General features: G+C 34.0%; 2 protein-coding genes across 6 annotated transcripts in view; one reads left to right on the plus strand and one right to left on the minus strand.

Annotated features, from left to right (window-relative positions):
* Positions 1 to 18053, minus strand: part of SLCO1A2 (solute carrier organic anion transporter family member 1A2) — a 107952-nt gene that overhangs the window by 20524 nt on the left and 69375 nt on the right. For all 4 annotated transcript variants that reach the window (XM_055318650.1, XM_055318648.1, XM_055318649.1 and 1 more), the window contains 7 exons: positions 17913 to 18045; positions 13927 to 14033; positions 11576 to 11722; positions 8773 to 8871; positions 7929 to 8150; positions 4772 to 4936; positions 3608 to 3803 (listed from right to left, as the gene is read on the minus strand). In XM_055318650.1, coding sequence (XP_055174625.1) covers positions 3608 to 3803; positions 4772 to 4936; positions 7929 to 8150; positions 8773 to 8871; positions 11576 to 11722; positions 13927 to 14033; positions 17913 to 18045 — 1069 coding nt within the window. The remainder of the gene's footprint in view (positions 1 to 3607; positions 3804 to 4771; positions 4937 to 7928; positions 8151 to 8772; positions 8872 to 11575; positions 11723 to 13926; positions 14034 to 17912; positions 18046 to 18053) is intronic.
* Positions 16835 to 18053, plus strand: part of IAPP (islet amyloid polypeptide) — a 57653-nt gene continuing 56434 nt past the window's right edge. For both annotated transcript variants that reach the window (XM_055318653.1, XM_055318652.1), the window contains exon 1: positions 16835 to 16970. Coding sequence is in view for 1 of the 2 variants with exons in the window: in XM_055318652.1 (XP_055174627.1) it covers positions 16958 to 16970 (13 nt within the window). In the remaining variant the exon portion in view is untranslated. The remainder of the gene's footprint in view (positions 16971 to 18053) is intronic.

Raw genomic sequence — 18053 nt, forward strand, 5'->3', positions numbered from 1 at the left:
AATAGAAGACTTGAATGAGACTGTAGACCAACCTAAAAGACATATACAAATGCAACATATTCCATCCAATAGCAGCAGAATGTATATTCTTTTTAAAAGCACAGAAAACATTTCTAGGATATATCATGTGTTAAGCCACAAAACCATTCTCAAGAAATTCAAGAAGATAGGAATTACATTAAGTATTTTTTCTGACCACAGTGATATGAAAATAGAAATCAATTAACAGGAGGAAATTTGGAAAGTTTACAAATATATGGAATTTAAACAACACACTCCTAAATGACCACTGGATCATAGAAGAAATCAAAAGGGAATAAAAAAAATATTTTGACACAAAAATGTAACCACAACATATCAAAATTTATAAGATGCAACAAAAGAATTTCTAGGAAGAAAGTTTATAGCAATGAACACATACATTAAGAAAAAAAAATCTCAAGTAAAACCCTAACTTTACACATCAAGGAATAGAAGAACAAAAAGAGAGACAACCTCAATAAATAAAATTATAATTTAAAGAGAAAATATTACAACCAACACCACATAAATGTGAAGGATCATAAGACAAAACTATAAATTATACACCAATAAATTGGACAACTTAGAAAAAATGGATAAATTTCTAAAAACATGAAGAAATAGAAAATCTGAACAGATCAATTACTGGTAAGGAGAGCATCAAAATCACAAATTTCCCAACTAAGAACAGCCCAGCATCAGATGGTTTCATTAGTAAATTCTATCAAACATTTAAAGAAGAATTAACACTAATCCTTCTAAAGTCTTCCAAAAAATTGAAGGGCGAAACATCCCCAAATTCATTTGTGAGGCCAGAATTATACATCAGTATAATCTGACCAAAGTCGGATGTGAAAACTACAAGAAAAGAAAACCACAGGACAAATCCCTGATGGATATAGACACAAAAATTATCAACGAAATACTGGCAAATGGGATGCTTGGGTAGCTCAGCCAACGAGCACCTGCCTTCAGCTCAGGGCATGATTCCGGTCTGGGGATCAGGTCCCCCACTGGGCTTCCTGCTAAAAGCCTGCTTCTCCCTCTGCCTATGTCTCTGCCTCTTTCTCTGTGTCCTTTGTGAATAAATAAATAAAAGCTTCCGAAAAAAGAAATACTGGTGAAATGAATTCAACAGCACATCAAAAAGATCACATGTCAAGATCAAGTGGGATTTATTCCAGGGACACAAGGACATTTCTATATATACAAACCAATCAATGTGATACATCACATTACAAATTGAAGGATAAAAATCATATGATCATCTCAATAAATGCAAAAAGGCATTTGACACAATTCAACATCTATTCATGATAAAAAAGAAACTCTCAACAAATTAGATACAGAAGAAATGTAACAACATATAAAAAGGACATTTACGACAAGCCCACAGCTAACATCATTCTCAATGCTGAGAAACTTTCCTCTAAGATCAGGAACAGCATAAGAATATCTACTCTATCCACTTTTATTCAAGAAGTCCTAGCCAGAGCTATTAGGCAAGACAAAAAAATAAAAGGCATTCGAAGCAGAAATGAAGAAGTGAAATTACCTCTATTTTTAGGTGACATAAATATGTATAGAAAACCCTAAAGACACCACAAAAAATGGTTAGAATTATAATCCAGTAAAGTTGCAGGATAGAAAATCAGTATACAAAAGTCAATTCAATTTCTACACACTAACAACAAATTATTAGAAGAGAAATTTTTGATAATTGCATCAAAAGAATAAAAATAAATAAATTTAGCCAAGGATGTGCAAATATATACACTGAAAACTGTAAGATATTGGTGAAAGAAATTGAAGAAGACACAAATAAATAGAAAGATATTGCATGCTCAGGGACTGGAAGAATTAATATTGCTAAAATTTCCTTGGTACCCAAGGCAATCTACAGATTTATTGAAATTGCTAAACAGATTCCAATGGCATTTTTCATAGACGTAGAAAAACATGGGACCACAAAAAAAAAATAGCAAAGCAATCTTAATAGCAAAGCAGGAGGTATCACTCTTCCTGATTTCAAACTATTTTACAAAACAATAGTAATCAAAACAGTATAGTATTAGCATAAAAAAGAGTCACCAAGATTATGGAAGAGAATAGAGAACCCAGATAAACCATGCATGTATGGTGAATTAATTTACAATAAGCCAGCTAAGAATTTACTGTGGGGAAAGGATACTCTTTTCATAAATGGTGTTGGGAAATTGGACAGCCACATGCAAAAGAATGAAACTAGACTCCTATCTTACATCTTACACAAAAAATAAAGTCAGATGGATTAAAGACTTAAATTTAAGACCTGAAACCAGATCCCTGGGTGGCTCAGCGGTTTAGTGCCTGCCTTTGGTCCAAAGCGCGATTCTGTAGTCCTGAGATTGAGTCCCACATCAGGTTCCCGGCGTGGAGCCTGCTTCTCCCTCTGCCTGTGTCTCTGCCTCTCTATGTCTATCATAAATAAATAAATAAATCTTAAAAAAAAAAAAGACCTGAAACCACAAAATTCCTAGAAGAAAATATAGCGGGTGAGTTCCTTGATATTAGTCTTGGCAAGGATTTTTTGGATTGGACACCAAAAATCACAAATAACAAAAGCAAACATAAACAAACGGAACTACATGAACTAAAAAGCTTCTGGACAGCAATGGAAATCATGAACAAAATGAAAAGACACCCTATGGGATGGGAGCAAATATCTACAAATCATATATATGATAAGGAATTAATATCCAAAATAAATAAAAAATGAATAAAACTCAATAACAAAAAAGCAAACAATCTGATTTTTAAATGGGCAGAGGATAATTTCTCAACCTTTTGGCTAAGATCAAGTGTTAAAATGGGCAGAGGAACTAAATAGATAATTTTCCAAAGAAGACATACAAATGGCCAATAAGTAAATTAAAAGTTTCTCAATTTCACTGATCAGAGAAATAAAAATCAAAGCCACAATGAGATATCACCTCACATCTGTTAGGATGTGTATTATCAAGTCAAGAGAAAATGTTACTATGCATAATCTTTCTATAAATTCAGATAACCCTCAAATACAAATCTAAAACTATTCAATGATAGAGACCTAACTAGACAAATGAAATGTATGAATTTACATGTGAATTAACATATTATGTGTTAGGATTCAGTTATGCTGGACTTAGGCCCATTGTGGAAACATATAAAGATGATTGAGACTATATAATTAATTAATTTCACCCATTTATGAGAGTCCAAAATATATGGATAACATATCCCGATACAACCTAAAACTATCAGTAGTTTCTTTGATGTCCACTTTAATATCCACTAGGATATTGCAAAGACAAACACACACACACACACAAACACACAGTTTATGCAGCCATAAACTCACTAACCATATGATATGTTCCGAATCTCTTTAATAAGCCTAGAGCTAGTAGGGATAGGCTTATAACTGACAGATGGAGGAAAGATAAAGAAAGACCGTGGATTGTTGTTATTAATTCCAATTAGCAAATGATCTGGTCATGGGTAACCTTTGAATAAGATATGTTATTAACTGTTCTAAATGTATGACATTCATTAGGAAACAACATACCCTTTATAAGTGGTGGTTATGCCAGCAACTGAAGTATTATCACAGATCATGAGAAAACACAAAAAATGGAGAAGATATTCAATTAAAGATAACCAGCATCCTATGTGGGCAGCTTGTTTGACAGTAATCTTGAACTTCTTCATAATTAAACCACCAGCTATATATCCAATGCATATTGGAGGTAAGTTATAAATACCTAGAGATATAAATGAAATGTTGTTTACAAAGTGATTTAGCAAAAGAACAAATATGATCTTAACTTTATTTAATATGTCTTACATAAGAAATCATTTAGGTCTAACGCACAGTGAAGAAAGGTGAATTTTATCTCTGCTGAGTTATATATTACTACAGAGAGATTTTTAAATGCCTCTCAATGTCAAGTATATTTTAAAGAATGTTATCACTATCCTTCATTTAATTAGTTGTAGTAGGTCGTAAATTTCTTGTATGCAGAGATTTGTGATCTGTATCTTTTTCTAATTGTTCAGGTAGGAGTGACAAGTCAAAGTTGACCAGTAGTTTATGATTAATATGATTTTGCAGTTGTTTATACCCACTCTAGTTATTAAGAATTCTGAAATGAGTATCAGGTATCTGAACTTTCAACAAGCACTCTAGGTGATGTGGTTGCAGACAGTCTGGGATATTCACTTTTCAAAGCCGTAAAAAGATCTCAGTAGAAACCCAAGGAGGAAGAGCACCTCTGTAGTCAGTGTGTTCACAGGAAAATCAGAATGCTTGGGCTGCAAAGACACCTCAAACCACCAGGGGGCCCAAGGAACTTAGGAGAGACATTGAATTCATAAACTGGAGTTAAATGAGTAAAACTCAGACTCCTACTAATGAGTTATCCTTGTTTCCCTTTTTACATTAATGGTTGCCTATCTGAAAATTATCTCTAATTTTTACATTCCTCAAGATTTCCACAAATATTTTGAGTAGAGAGAGAGCAGAAGAGAAAAAAAAAGCCAGGATCTCCTGGCCTCTTTCCTTCCCTACCCTTTGTTGATTTCCCTGGAAAATGGAAGGCAGAAATGTACCAGAGACAGAAACATCTCCACATATTTCAATTTAAGAACTTCCTAGATCCATCATCACACTGTTCACCATTTCATGGTTAAAAAAAAAGTGGACTACTGATATAGAGAAGAATAAACATACCAATTAGAAAGATTGCCTCTGAAGCTGATTTTCCATATTGCTGTTCCAAATACTTAGGCATGAAGGTGAACATATTAACAAATGCATTGAACTGTACAATGCTTATTAGTATGAAAAGCATGTAAATTGGGTTGCATAAAAGACTTTTCATGAACGGTAAAAAATCTGAAATGAAAAAGTGTGTGTTAAACTAGCTTGGCTTTGCATTTTAAGATCAACTTTTTCTAAAACATCAACCTCCCCTGCAAATTATATTTTTTCTGTTTATCCTACACATACTGGTTTTTGCTTTGCTTTGCTGTGTTACCTCTTGAAAGCTAAAGTTATACAGTTTTTGTACCTTCTGCAAGCCAGTAATACAGTAATACAGGTAGGGAGCAGAGCACAATAGTCTTACCATCACTAAGTTGTTATTGTGTTTTAAGGAAAAATGATAACATGACCAAAATATTGTCTGTATTCACACCACTTCCTTTTTTTCTTTCTTTTTCCTTCCATTAATATCCTCTCTTCTCTAGAGATCAAATAGAATGAAAGATGCTTGTTCTGTTTTTTAAAGTTTAGAAGGAGATCTACTTGATAAAGTTCACACTCAAATATTGATGTTATCATTCTTGACCATTTAAAATGAAGATATATGTGGCAATTCATGGTATATAACTTTCTCAAGTACTGGGTATTTTTTACTTCTTCAGAACAATAGTTTAGGTCCTGTCAATGGTTCACACTAGATACACAACGAAACCCCAGGTCCTACTCTCTGAGATCTTGATTTTTTTGGTACATACTAAAGGCTACGTAAATTATATAACGCAAAATTTCCTCTGTTGATGTGGACTGACACAGCTCAGAGCCAAATTTGTGTCCCATCTCTTGCAAATGTTCCAGGTCACCCTGCTGCCGTTTTGGGGTCGAAGTCTCATTTATAATTACTTTTCATTTTTCCTATCTTCACATTTTTGTCTTGATTTCCTTACTTATTTGTACTTTTTGCTCAATAAACTGCCTAAAATCCAAAGAATCATAAATAAACAAGTTGAGAGAGAAAGAAGCATAGCTTAATGCAAAGAAACCTATTTTAGCTATAGAATTCATATTTACAAATAAAGTACATGGCAGGAAGAAAGTTGTTTAGACCACTTTGGATCTTTTCAGGTTGTCCATGTTTGTTGACATCTCTGTTCTAGTAGATGAGTCTCAGTAATTCAAATCTCTTTTCTGTATGTCTCATACTAAGCTCTGCTCTTTCCTAGTCTTGAAAATTGATCTTGCAGATCACAAACAATATTATATGTGAAAATCTTCTATAAGTCCATACCAACCTTTCAAAAAGAATTGTTACTATAATCACAACTACTGAGAATTTTAAAGGTTCTGAATTAGCTTCTAATGATCTGAGAATTATTATATTTAATAGTAGTTTAAGTGAACGTGTACACATCCACTTCAACCACTATAAAAATTCTTGCAAACTGGTATTATAATTTATAAACAATGGTAGAAGTATCAATATCAACAATAATAACAGCAATACCAATAGCAATACTAATAGTTAATATATGCCGGAACTCCTTTTATCCTCACATAACAACTCTGTAATAATTACTACTATTAAAAAAATAATAATAAAAAAATAAAAAAATAATTACTACTATTATTTCCTCATTTTACAGATAAGGAGACTGAAACCCTCTTCACCTAGTAAATGAATACTCTTTAAGAATTCCAAGGACCAGGCCATACCTCATATTAATTAAATCAGACCTCCTGCGAATACTACAGAGTTTCTGGGCATTGGTAATTTTTTAAATTTCCCAGGTAACTCCAATATATGGCCAAGTCTGAGAATCAGTGTTCTTGAACATTAAATAGACTATCTTAGCTTAGTACAGAAACACTTTCTGTAAATTATTCTTTTAGCTTTTACTGAAGGTGTATCCAAAAGAAAAAAAAAACAGCCTTGTTCTAGAAAATATTCACTTGCACTTGCTGGGAAACTACTGTGTGATTCAATATTGCCTGCATTATACATCATATGATGAATTTTTCTTTTTTTTTACAATGTGTTACTTGGAGAACATTTTCTCTTTAAGAATTATTATTCTTAAAAAAGAATTCTTATTCTTAAAAAAAGAATTATTATTCTTCTCTCTATCAAATATAGAGATTTATGTGGCCTATCATGTTTTCTTTTTCTGCCTTAACTTCCAGGAAGCTCACAGTTAAGCTAACATTTTTGTTTGTTTGTTTCAGAACTATACATTTATTTGAAATAGTGTATATTTTTCCTCCTTTTGTTCTCGGTTTGGGTTTTTTAAAATTAGATTTATGTTCTCTATAAAACATTTTTTAAGGCAAAGGGGAATTTATTTATTTAGTGTGTGAATTGACATAAAACTTTATATACACATTGATCACAGATAATTTGGCTTCCAAATTATATCACTTATTTTCTTTTTTTAATAGGCATTGCATTAAATATTTATTTATTTAGTTAGTTTCTTGTTTATGTTTGGGTTTATTTTTTTAAAATTTTTATTGGATTTCAATTTGCCAGCATATAGCCTAACACCCAGTGCTCATCCCGTCAAGTGCCCCCCTCGGTGCCCATCACCCAGTTACCTCAACCCCCCGCCCACCTCCCCTTCCACTACCCCTTGTTCATTTCCTAGAGTTGGGTGTTTCTCATGTTTTGTCACCCTCACTGATATTTTCACTCATTTTCTCTCCTTTCCCTTTATTCCCTTTCACTAATTTTTATATTCCCCAAATGAATGAGACCATATAACGTTTGTCCTTTTCTGATTGACTTATTTCACTCAGCATAATACCCTCCAGTTCCATCCACATCTAAGCAAGTGGTGGGTATCTGTCGTTTCTAATGGCTGAGTAATATTCCATTGTATACACACAAACCACATCTTCTTTATCCATTCATCTTTCGATGGACAAGGAGGCTCCTTACACAGTTTGGCTATTGTATCACTTATTTTAATAGTAGCACAGGAAGACTCAGGCTAGGCACTATGGACTACTGACATTATTGACTACTGACTGTCTTAATGCACCCTAGCATGATATAGTGTTAACTAAAATATAGACATATCTATAGAAAACAAAAGGCAAATTATATAGCATTTAGAATTTTTATATTTGCCTTTAGTGATTCCATCCTTTTCCTTCTTGACCGCTTCTCTTTGTTTCTCTTCTTTGTCATTTTTAATGATGTCTGCATTATTCTTTAGTCCTTCCTTTGGAAGCGTTTTGGGCAAAAAGAAAAAAGGAATGGCAGTGAGCACATTCACTCCTGCACAAATCAAAAAGCCAAACCACCATGCACCAACCCAACGAGTATCAGTGGGAGTTATGGTCAGATCATCTGTAAAGAAATATACACATTTTTATTAGCTTGCCACTATTTCCTGCATTAACTATAGAAAATTATTAACATTACAGTTCTCAGGTTTTATCCAAGTACAAAATTTATATACAATTTAGACATTCATAAAATTTGCCTGACAATATGTGATATTACAATATCGCCTACCAATAAATTATTTTGGTTATCTGTCCTATCTTGTAAGGAATTTATAAATAGATATTTATTGGGCCTCCAGGATGGCTCAGAGGTTTAGTGCCTCTTTCAGTCCAGGGTGTGATCCTGGAGACCCGGAATCGAGTCCCACGTCAGGCTCCCTGCATGGAGCCTGCTTCTCCCTCTGCCTGTGTCTCTCATGAATAAATAAATAAAATCTTAAGAAAAAAAGGAAAAAGAAAGAGCACTGGATTTTGAGTCAAAAGATCAGCATATTAACTTGTTTTCCTGCTCACTGGTGTGAAATATTTGAAAAATTATCTAAACTTCTTTACTTCAGTTTGTACACCTGAAAACTGGAATTAGCCTATCCACGGAAGGGCAAAAAGGCAAGAACTAATTGTGGTAACATAAATGAAAGTACTTTGTGTATTCTAGACACTGTAAATAAATTTTATTGAATTACCTGTGTTCACAGATCCAGTATCAACATAAACATTTGCACAGAATGACGCTAACAGAAGTCCAATCAAAGGACCAATGATAGCTCCTGTTTCTACAAACCCTAAAAATAAATGAAGATATGAAGTTATAGTATAGTTATATACCCACATAAAGTGTCCTAATTCCAGAAGAGTCTGAAGACTGCATTGTTTTTGCCTCAGATCTGTTTGCCTTAAATTTTCAATTTGTAAGTAAATTAAGCTGACATACATATAAGTAGCAAGTTTGTTTCTGTTAACGTGGAAAAGAACCTCAAAATATAAAACCAGTTTCTCTGGGCCTTCAAATTCTCTTGTATGATGAATCAGGGGTAAAATCTGCTGTAGCAGCATAGGCAGGGATCATGCTGTTGACAAAACTACAACACAGAGCAAGATTCTTTTGCTGTTTTCCATAGGCACATTTTTGGAGGAGTTCTAAAGCAACACTATGTTATGATAAATTTCCCATGGCACATTCCTCAGAAAGCCTTCACTCCCACATCTCTGACTCAAAACCTCCTCTGGCTTAGTCCTCACTGTTACTGATACTTGTCTTCTTTCATTATGATCTCCTTTCTTATCCTCCACATTCTTGTCTTCCATACTCATCAATCCCCTCTGCCCTCACAACTTCTTACTCATCTGGAATTTCATTATCAGTGAGCTCATGGCTTATCTACAACTGTGAATTGGAAGTGAGCCGTCCCCGCTGCTGAAAACCCAGACATGAGCTCCTTCAGCTTGTTCCTCCTTACCTCAAAATATGTATTCTACAGTTTCATAGGCTAGCCACCACCCATACACACACCTGACTTCTTGACCTCAACCCTTTCTATCTTCTCTGAGATCTTACTAACTTGCCTTTTCTTGTGCTTGTTCAGTCTCCCTTAATCACTGATCACAATATCTCTCATCTACCCCTGCTTTCTTTCCTTTCCCTCCACTCTGCATTTACACCCTCACTACTTTCTGAATCTACTCAAATCTATCCAATTCTTCTCAAACCATTTGCAAGTAACACCAGTATTCTTTTTGCCACTTAATTGTTGTCCTTTTCCAGGCTCCATTCTCCTAACTCTATGTTTTTTGAAATTGCGGGCTAGCTCTTCTTTTGACATTTTCTTCTAATACTTTCACAAAATTATTCTAGGTTTTATGTTCTCTCCTAAACTTCAAAGCCATACATGGAACTATTTTCTTTCATTGTATAGATTATTGATTTATAGTTATTTAATTATATACACATTTACAATTATTTATTTCATTTTTTAAGTCTAATTCTTTTCAAATTTAATTACAAATAAGTATTTATCAAATTTGGTTCATTTATAATTATGTAGCTATTTATATACTAAACCTTACATGGGCTGTCTTATTTCTCTTGGTATGTAAAGAGATTAACATTGTTATTTCCATATTTTATATACACTAGTATATATTGAATAAAGAAATACAGATTATAACAAGATGTTCACTGACTTATTTCAGGCAAGCATTTGTACTCTTTCGAGATAAATATGTGAAAGGATTTGAAAGGACCAAAAAGGAAAACACCAAAAAGTCTTATTGCAAAGTCTGAGTCATCAAAAGTGCCAAAGGTTGCATGGGGTAAGAATCTCTAAACATTTTGATCTATCATGATTATGTGTAACTGTATTCAGATCTTCTTTCACTCTCTTTGACATTTCTGGTTCTTAAAAGGTATATCTACATTAATAGCAAAATGTCCTGAACTAAAAGTTATATGCTTATAAATAACAAACGATGGAACAACTAAAGAATATAAATAAGTTATTCATAATAAATTAAGAATGCTTAGGAGATTGGAAAATAACATAAGAAGGTGAATCTGAAGTTAGTTATTGTGGGATGTGACAATGATGGATTTTAGAAAAGGAAATTTCAAGAAACATAAGGTACAAACCAGATACTAGTGAAGAATCTGGAAAAGCTTGACTATCATGGAGAGATTGTGAAGAAACTATATAGATTGAGTAATAAGTGGAGAGACCAGATTTAGTAAAGAAAGAGCTAGTATGTTTTATTGATATGGTAGAGAGGACATGATTAATACAATGTTTGAGAAAAATTATACTGCAAGAATGTTTATAAGAAATTGAAAGAAAATGCTAGTAATATTAAGACCAATGAAGATGTTATAATAATCTACAGATGAAGTAATGAAGATATGAACAAAAATAGAAGTAATGAGAATGATGAGAAAGATTTTGAATATAAGGGACAGTTTAAAGAAAACATTGGTAAATCATTTAATAGACTTGACAGGGATCCCTGGGTGGCGCAGCGGTTTGGTGCCTGCCTTTGGCCCAGGGCGTGATCCTGGAGACCCGGGATCGAATCCCACGTCGGGCTCCCGGTGCATGGAGCCTGCTTCTCCTTCTGCCTGTGTCTCTGCCTCTCTCTCTCTCTCTCTTTCTCTCTCTCTCTCTTGTGTGTGACTATCATAAATAAATTAAAAAAAATTAAAAAAAAATAGACTTGACATAGAGTGGTGCCAAAGAAATGGATGACTCATGAGAACTCTGGGGGTGCTATATTAGTGGTATCTTTTTTTTTATATTAGTGGTATCTTTAATAGCAAAATGCAGAGTTAGCAAAGTGGCTTATTTGGATTTAGCTCAATTCAGTAAACTTTTATTGATGGCCATCTGTGCCAAGGTACTCTGCTCATCATTCTAGAAAACATTGAGTCCAAATAATTGATATCCATCCTTAGGGAACTTTCTTTCCTGAAAAGAGGCTAAAGCATATTTTCAAACTCACCAATATATAAAGGAGAGTTTTCAGATTTGGCAAAATCTTCTATGTAGGAAATCCCCAAAGGCATGATGGGAGTTTCACCAATTCCACGTATAATATTTCCTACTAGTACATATATCCACATTAATGATTTAACTTCTTTCACACACTCTGTATTAAAAGAGAAAAAAGATATTGTACTAGTGGTTTGGTAGTAAAGTATCAGTAATACTTAATTCTAGATTTTTTGTACACATTTCACAGTTCTTATGTGGCATGGTGTGTGTCAATGATTTATACTACTATGTTAGCAATAAATCATTGAGACATCCCATTTGTATTTTCTGACAGAGTACTTAGATATGGCCAAATATAAGTGGTATGCTGGAGCTACTTATATACTGGGTTGGGATAGATGTGCAGTATACACATCTCTTTTCATTTTTTTTGAATTCATTTTTTAATAAAATAATTTTTTATTGGTGTTCAATTTACCAACATACAGAATAACACCCAGTGCTCATCCCGTCAAGTGTTCCCCTCAGTGCACACATCTCTTTTCAATTTAGTGCTTAATGGCAACACATTGGTAATATGACGGCAGTATTTACACTACAGAAATTGACAAACACTAAAACCAGAACTTTTTCCCTCCAGAGAGATAGTTTACCAGCAACTACTGGACCCAGCTATCTGCTATGAGAGATATCCCACTTTTATACTTATTTAGGGAGGAGAAAACAAACAAACATAAATATCTCTTCTTAGAATTGATAATGTAATATTAAAATAAGAATCTCACTGAAGATGTTTGAATTCTCTATAGCTCTAATCACTTTATAGAAAATAAAAATATTTAACTGAGTAGTAACCATATTTTCTCCATAGAACCTACTGTATACTATGACCACCAAATAATTTTTAACAGAGAAATCCACCCCAATCCTTTGAGCAGCACTGCTTAGTAGAATAAAAAAGACTAGGCCAAAGGAAATTGACAGGGTGAAAAATAGGCTGATGTCTGAAAACAGCCAATTCTAAGCCTAAATAGCTATCAATCCAGGAAGCCTAAATAGCTATCAATCCAGGAAGACACTCTGGAGTTATGCTTTCAGGAAAGTGAGTGACAACTTATTTTCATCTCCATAATCTTGCCAGGTACCCACAAATATGAGGTTCCTGAGCACAACTGGACCTAGAATATCTTATGAGGTCTATCTCTCAGTCATTCCCATCTAGAAAATCATAATGTCCATTTCTGGGTATTCATTTTTTTTCTATGGTGAGCACAGTGATTTCTGTCAAGAGATCATAGGCAATTTCTAGGCCTATTCCAGAATAAACTTTAAAATGTCAAGAGATCAAAGAATTAATATACTATCCAGGAGATTCACTAGACTGGGAAAGTTTTGATTTATCTACTACAATGCAGATTAAACAGAAAAATAGAAAATAAAACTTAGGTCAGTCTTTGGAAAAAGTCAGCTCAAGAAGAAAATATAGGCCACCATTGATGTCACTGGGTTTTTTTGTTTGTTTGTTTCCCCAGGAAGTTGCTTTGGCTTAAAGTTTCTGAGACAGCTATTCTTACACTCCTTGAAACTGATGATTTCCTCTGATTCAATGCCAGCAGTGAAATTCCTAGCCTTGGGGACTGGTGTAACTCCCACTGATACGAATTCAGCATAAAAATGTCCCCCTCAGAGGAAGAGAAGTTCTGGCCTTAGGTAAATCAATGGGTCACTTCCAGACTAAACATCACTAGAAGATTATATAGGTCCCTTAAGCATATGAAGGACCAAAAGCTGTCATGTTGGTGCCGGGACTGCAGGAAGCCAAAAGAAACACTACTATTGTGTCAGACTATAAATTAGTGTCTCCGGTAAAGAGGAAGAAGTAAGGCAGAAAGACCAGTTCCTAGTTCAGCAGAAAGAGAATAGAGTAAACCAGAGTTACAGCATACTTTCCTGCTTTCTCTGCTATAGAAGATCAGTGTTATAACACAAATATTTTGGTTTCTATTTATATCTTATTTACAAATCATCAGCATAAATCTATCTTTCTAAGATGTTTTCCTCTGTGGAATTAACTCTAAGTGGTCCTTGGATGGATGTCTTTGACTTATTTTTAAACAACCATTTCAAAGAATAGATAAGGCAATCTTATTAAGTATATTCAAATATAAGAGGAATAACACTTAAATTATAAGCCATTTCTATTTCCCTCCATGATCTCCTCCAAAATCTCTGGAAAAAAATTTTTTGTGTTCATTTACCTTATACACTTAACCAAACTTAATAACATTCAAAGCCCCAAGCAAAAAGTGTTCATTTACAAAGTCACTGAACAGAAAGCAATACAATGAAGTAGACAACCTGATGGATCTTCTGTTGGTCTGAATGTCTGGGTTCCATTTTCCATACACAAGAAACTGTTTGAGGACAAATTGCCTGAAACTGAAACTGTAGATTCATATTCATATCTGTATGAACACAGGGAAAACATGGTGATGTTAAGGAGCCAATGCAGACAACGTGAGCATTGTGCAGATTATTAACTCCTACTTCACTTAAGATCTAACTTCCAAATCCAGGAAAGGACATTTCTTTTCATCTTCACACCTAATCATCAAAAATTAGTATCATTAAAAAGAACTTGCCACTCACTGTCAGTGTACAATTCCTTAATAGCTAGTTTTCAATTATCTGTATGTGGATGATCTACCTTTTAAATCATCTGACATCAACCTTCAGTGGTTTTTAGGTGATCATTTCCTGGAAATAATTACTGTGGAATAAGGAACAAAACTCAAGAAAAATAATAGATTCAACAAAACATAATTAAAGGCTTTGGGGGGGAAAACAACACAAGTCTCCCACTTTCCAAGAATCCAAACAATAATTCCTTCACATGTTCATTAACTCCCTCAGAGAAACAAAACATGTACCCATTATAATGAAAGACCTTAGGAGAATATCAAACATTATGACAGCACAATGTAAAGACTTTTTTCTTTTCTCATGAAGACAAAAGTATTAATAAACTGTGACCATTTATCATAGGCAAATTACCACAAGCTCCACATGCCCTTTCTCAGAAAGAAAATTATATGCTGCAACAATGGATGAAAATATGTCCAACTGTCTTTGAGAAATTACATTGGGTTGGTTTCTATATTTTTATTATGCAAGAGAAAGCGAAAAGAAAACTTGCCCTTTTGAGTTTCAAATGAGCTAAAGAGTGTTATGCTTGGATATCACCAGTCCTGATTACTATGTTATAGGACATAATAAAAATGATTAAAATACATTCCCCCTTGAATAACTTCTCAGTCATATCCATAGAATTTGACTGTGAACCGTGGATAAAGGCTTCCGTCTCCACACCCATGATCCCATGAGATATGGAAGCTTCAGAAAAAAAAAAAAGAATAATACCTTTGGCAGAGTGTAGAAAGAAATGACAATAATAGCTGAATGTTCCTTGACATTGTTTTGAATAGGATAGAATAGGATAAGATAGGATAGGGAAAGAAAGGAGAAGAACAGTAGAAGTTCCTTGCCTTGAAACCTCTTATCCCTTCAGAAATATCTGAGAATTAAAATATCTTTTTCATTTAAATCACCTACTAAAAACCCAATAACTCAGTCCATGTCCATTGATTCCCCCAAACATCAGCAAGATGGTAGTAAATGGATTTTAAAATAAGAAAGGAAAAGGCATAATGCCATGTGGGTAAAGAAAAGGGAAGATTTGCCAAGAAGAGAGAGTTTAATAGGATTTTGAAAGTGAAAATCAGAGTGATCACTGAATTCATATATATAAAAAACACAATCCTGATTAAGTGCCTGTAGGGGAGCAACTAAACACATGCCATATATAGCTGAAAAACTTCAGGCAAGAAACAAGATACTTCTAAACTGAGAATATGCATGGTCCCAGAAGAGGACTTATTTAAAGCATATGTAAGGAGCAGTTAAGTCCTTATAGATATCCTCTGCCATTGCAATTGAATATGGCCTTTGGCTCAGGGAACTAAATAGACACCGAGGCATATTAAAAATTGCAGATATTATTAGGTTAAAAGAAATATACATGCCGAAAAGTGCAATTCCCACTCCCACATGCTGGTAGCCAAGTTTCCACCTTCCAGGAAACAGATTAGAGAATCCCTGCCTTATATAACTCAGTTTATGGGCAGTTCTGAATCACCTAAAAATAGCCAGTTCCTGTTCAATCACCCTACAAAGAAGTCCTCCATTTAATTAAGCCTGTGTATAACACATACAAAAAAATTCAAGTTAGCTTATTGTTGTTATTCCTCTCTCTTAAATATGAATAGGTAGCAAAAACCCACCAGATATATGGAGAAAGCCTGTAACAGTAAAGACAAAGACAAAAAACAAATGAAAACTGTGTACTCAGAGGAAAAAGAGACAATGAAGATAGATGAAGAAAATTTAGATAGAAAAAAGACATTGAATTTTTGAAAGATGAACAAAATGTTTCTTAAAAAGATATATTCAAAGAACAAAAGAGTTTTTGAAAATTAAAAATGTGATAGCAAAAGTAGGAAGTTCATTCAGAGCTCTGGAAGACAAAGATGTCTCCCAAAGAGTAACAAGAAGACAAGGATATAGAACATTGGAGGAAAAAGATGAGAAATATATAGTCTTAATCCAGGATGTACAGAATTCAATGAATAGAGATTCTAGAAAGAGAAAAAGGAGGGGTGTATCATCAAAGAAGTAATACATGTAACTTCTCCAAATGCCCATATTGCAGATACCTAGCACAAAGGAAGAAAGGGATTTATACCAAGACAGTTACAATGAATCCAGACTCAAGAGTTTAAAAGAAAATCCCAATAGCTCACAGAGAAAAGAAACTAGTCACAGGGATTAGAATGGCATAAGATTCTTTAAAGAACTTTTTTTTTTAATTTTTTATTTACTTATGATAGTCACAGAGAGAGAGAGAGAGAGAGAGAGGCAGAGGGAGAAGCAGGCTCCATGCACCGGGAGCCTGACATGGGATTCGATCCCGGGTCTCCAGGATCACGCCCTGGGCCAAAGGCAGGCGCCAAACCGCTGCGCCACCCAGGGATCCCAAGATTCTTAATAGTAACACTGGAAACTAGAAAACTTTGGAATGATGTCTTCAAAATCCATAGGAAAATATTCCCAACCCAGAATTTTATTTTATTATTAAATTTTAAATAAATTAATTTTATTTATTTATTATTTATTTTATTTTATTTGTTTATTTTCAGATATTCAAGGTCTTAAATTTTTTTACTTACCTTACACGCTTTTTCAGAAATCTATTAGATCATGTTTTCCACAAAAAGGAATGAGAGTAAAAAGGAAAGGAGAAGATATGATATCCAGGATAAAAGTTAACTGAATGGAGAAAAGAGGTAAATCTAATTCCCAAGGATAACAGTGAAGGAGAATGTCAAGGAAGGAGCCATGCACCAAGCCAAGGGAGATTCTAATTCAGAATGCAGACAGAGAATTGATGGTGACATAGAGGTATCTCTAAGACAAAAATGAAGCCTATGATATGTATGAGTATTTTGAGATGTTCCCCTACCAATGGAGAGTTTGGTGATGATTAGTGAGATATAAAAAGAAAATGAATCAAACAAAAAAGGAACAATTATTAAATCCAAGGAAAATAAAAATGATATAAGAAAGGAATAGCAGCATGGTTCAGTAGTAAAAGATACATAGTCATACACATGGAAATAGTGAATATAACTTTATAGCAGGAAATCAATATATATTATGTAACATTAACAACTAAAAGTATAAATATTTACTTAGAACTATCAAGGCAAAGAGAGGAAAGAACTGAAAGAGTTGCAAGTGGCTATTCGTGGAAAGCAGTAATATGGACAATGTTGAAGGGGCAGGGAACAACTCTTTTTTTTCCACTATAATTTTACTTTTACAAGTTGGTGCACATATTACTTTGGTAAAAATTAAAATAAAAATCAACCAGACTGGCCTTTTAGTGACCTCCATAAAAGTAAACAGAATGTCATTATAATTAGAAGTGTCTAAATAATACCCGGAAAAGAATAATCCCACATTTTGCCAGGTGCTAAAAATCTTTTCATCAGACTCCACTCCATAAAATCCTAAATATCTATTTCATAGATGGACAAAATGTGACTATGTAAGTGAAGTGAGGTGCCCAGAGCACACCGGACTGGTGGAACAGGATCTGCATCTTCTGGCTCCCATTGCAGTGCTCTATGCTTTTAGGAAGTATTGTTCCTAGAAAGGAGATTTCAAGTTTAATTTCATGCAGTCAAAAGTTGAACCTAAAAAGTCATCAGAAATGGAATACTTACCGACCCATGAGGAAATGAGGTAGAGATTGTAAGAAACACCCTAGGCCCATAACCACACATCCAACACCAATCAGTATAGGTCTATGTAATTTGGTTCCGAAATAACTCACAAATATAATCAACAAAAGATTTCCTAGGAAA

The sequence above is a fragment of the Nyctereutes procyonoides genome, unplaced genomic scaffold (assembly GCF_905146905.1).
Source record: "Nyctereutes procyonoides isolate TBG_1078 unplaced genomic scaffold, NYPRO_anot_genome, whole genome shotgun sequence".
NCBI lineage: Eukaryota > Metazoa > Chordata > Mammalia > Carnivora > Canidae > Nyctereutes > Nyctereutes procyonoides.